Here is a 1934-nt window from a genome sequence, read left to right as displayed (position 1 = left end):
ACTAAATCATTACTAATTCTTTTTATTTTCATAATTATTTATATATATGTGTGTGTATTGTTTTATTGTATAGTATTATGTATGATGCAAATATATACTATACATTATATTTTGTAATATTCCACATATACATATGCATATATATATAGATGTAGGCGTAGAAGGAAATGTATACATTTACTATTTAATTTACCAGTGTTGTGGATTACGAAACCATGTTCTTCTTTAGAAAACGAGTTTTATGGATTGCAGATCACACAGAGCAAATTTGGACGAGATTGGAAGACGTATTGCGGATGCGTGTATAGATTCTTTATACTGTTACTATTCTGGCATTATTGTATGTGAGTATATTTGATAGTTAGTAGATTATCCTGCTTCGTTCACTTTTCTAGTTAGTTTGCATGTAATTTAAGAGTTTTTCGCACAGTCAATTTCTTTCCTCGGAGATTTAAGTGAATAGCAGATATCTTTATGTGCTTTTCATAAAGAGCGACGAGTTTGTACTTATGGTATTTAACCTCGCAAGCTGGTTTTCTTCCAATGTTTTCACTTGAAACGATGGAACTTTATCGAGTAAGTCAGGGAGTACGTCCCTCAATAACTCTGTGGTATATATGAACTTGCCCTCAGAATCCCCAGGGGATGTAATGTTCACAAACGCATCGGAATTAAATTTACGGGCAAACAAGAGCGATGGGTGAGCAACCAAGTCTTTAACAAAAAACCCGGGCGCGCCCCTCAATGACATGGGGTGGGCGGCACCGAGATTCTCTTTGTTCTCCTCGAATTCAGCACCCAAGTCGAATGTAGTGTTTACTAAGCACCCTCCCCAGTACGCGAAAGTGGTACAGCGCTGTTCTACGCCAATCTTCTCCAAGCCGCTGAAGACATCCCTGTAGTCAGATGTATTGGCGATCAGCCCTTGTTCTTCAGCTTTCTGTATAAGGGCCATTGACGGCACTGTTTCGTCACTACACATTTTGGGGTCTTGGAAAACACCGTCGACTATATCCCGCATATTATCATATTTTTTTAGGGCGCTTTTACCGTTTTCATACAGAACTATCTCAGCGTGATCGCGCGATAGAATAATCCACTGGTGATGTTTAAGCGTGTCTGGTCTGTCAGTTCTGTGATTATCTTGGAAACGGCAGTCACTTGAAATCAAACCTGCTATCGATGTGAAGCAGAATTTACTCTTATCTGCGGATTCCACTATCAGATCCTCGTACATGTAGTTGAAAGGCTTCAGCGGCACGGCGTTGTGAGACAAGAATACAAACTGCTGGTTTGTGGGGTCCCTCAAGGAGGCTTGCAGCATTGCATACTGAAGTCCCATTAATGCGCACCAAGAGCTGGATGTCATTGATACCTCATGGTATGATGGATAATTCTGCAAGAATCTACCGCGACTGGTCGGTGATTTTCGGTGAACGTAAAGGTTGTACTTATTCTTGTCGGCCTGGTCAAAAAATGATTTCCAGATTTTATCTTGTGCATGACCGTCGGCTTCCATGAAAAGAAAGGCAACCTTACTGTGAGAACTGTGACTTTGGACATGTTCTCTAGAACGCATTAGCGCAAGCTCGAGTCCAGTAAGATCTACTTGATGTACATATTTCCTATATATTTGCGAGGCTTTTATGGTGTCTATTGCGTTGTCAGTTACTGAGCCTGATATTAAGTTGCTTGCGAATGCCATCAGAACAACCATGGCTAATATTGTGTACCATCTTGTCCTCGCTTTTGGGTTTTTCGGATTTAAAGATTGCATCGAAGGTGACCTAGGAATGCTTGGTGGAGATAGTGGCCCCTTTAACAAAACACCCATTTTGTATATTGTGTAATTTTATATTGAAGTTCAACTTCTATTTTGTTATAAAATACAAGTTTTGTACCGGGTGAAGCTGCCGTAAGTAGCTATATATATA

At 39.9% G+C, this 1934-nt stretch overlaps 1 protein-coding gene across 1 annotated transcript; it reads right to left on the bottom strand.

Annotated features, from left to right (window-relative positions):
- Positions 1-248: 248 nt before the first annotated feature.
- SARC_12685 (hypothetical protein) lies at positions 249-1897 on the bottom strand. Its single transcript, XM_014293203.1, has one exon. It carries the CDS (start codon positions 1832-1834, stop codon positions 473-475), a length of 1362 nt encoding a protein of 453 aa, XP_014148678.1. The 5' UTR covers positions 1835-1897; the 3' UTR covers positions 249-472.
- Positions 1898-1934: the final 37 nt, after the last annotated feature.

The sequence above is a fragment of the Sphaeroforma arctica genome (genome assembly GCF_001186125.1).
Source record: "Sphaeroforma arctica JP610 unplaced genomic scaffold supercont1.2502, whole genome shotgun sequence".
Taxonomy (NCBI): Eukaryota; class Ichthyosporea; order Ichthyophonida; genus Sphaeroforma; species Sphaeroforma arctica.
Note: the sequence above shows the minus strand (reverse complement) of the source record. Positions and strands in the feature narration are given on the sequence as shown.

Bases quoted from the DNA above. Each gene is read 5' to 3' on its own strand.
- SARC_12685 (XM_014293203.1), bottom strand. From the start codon at position 1,834: ATGGGTGTTTTGTTAAAGGGGCCACTATCTCCACCAAGCATTCCTAGG.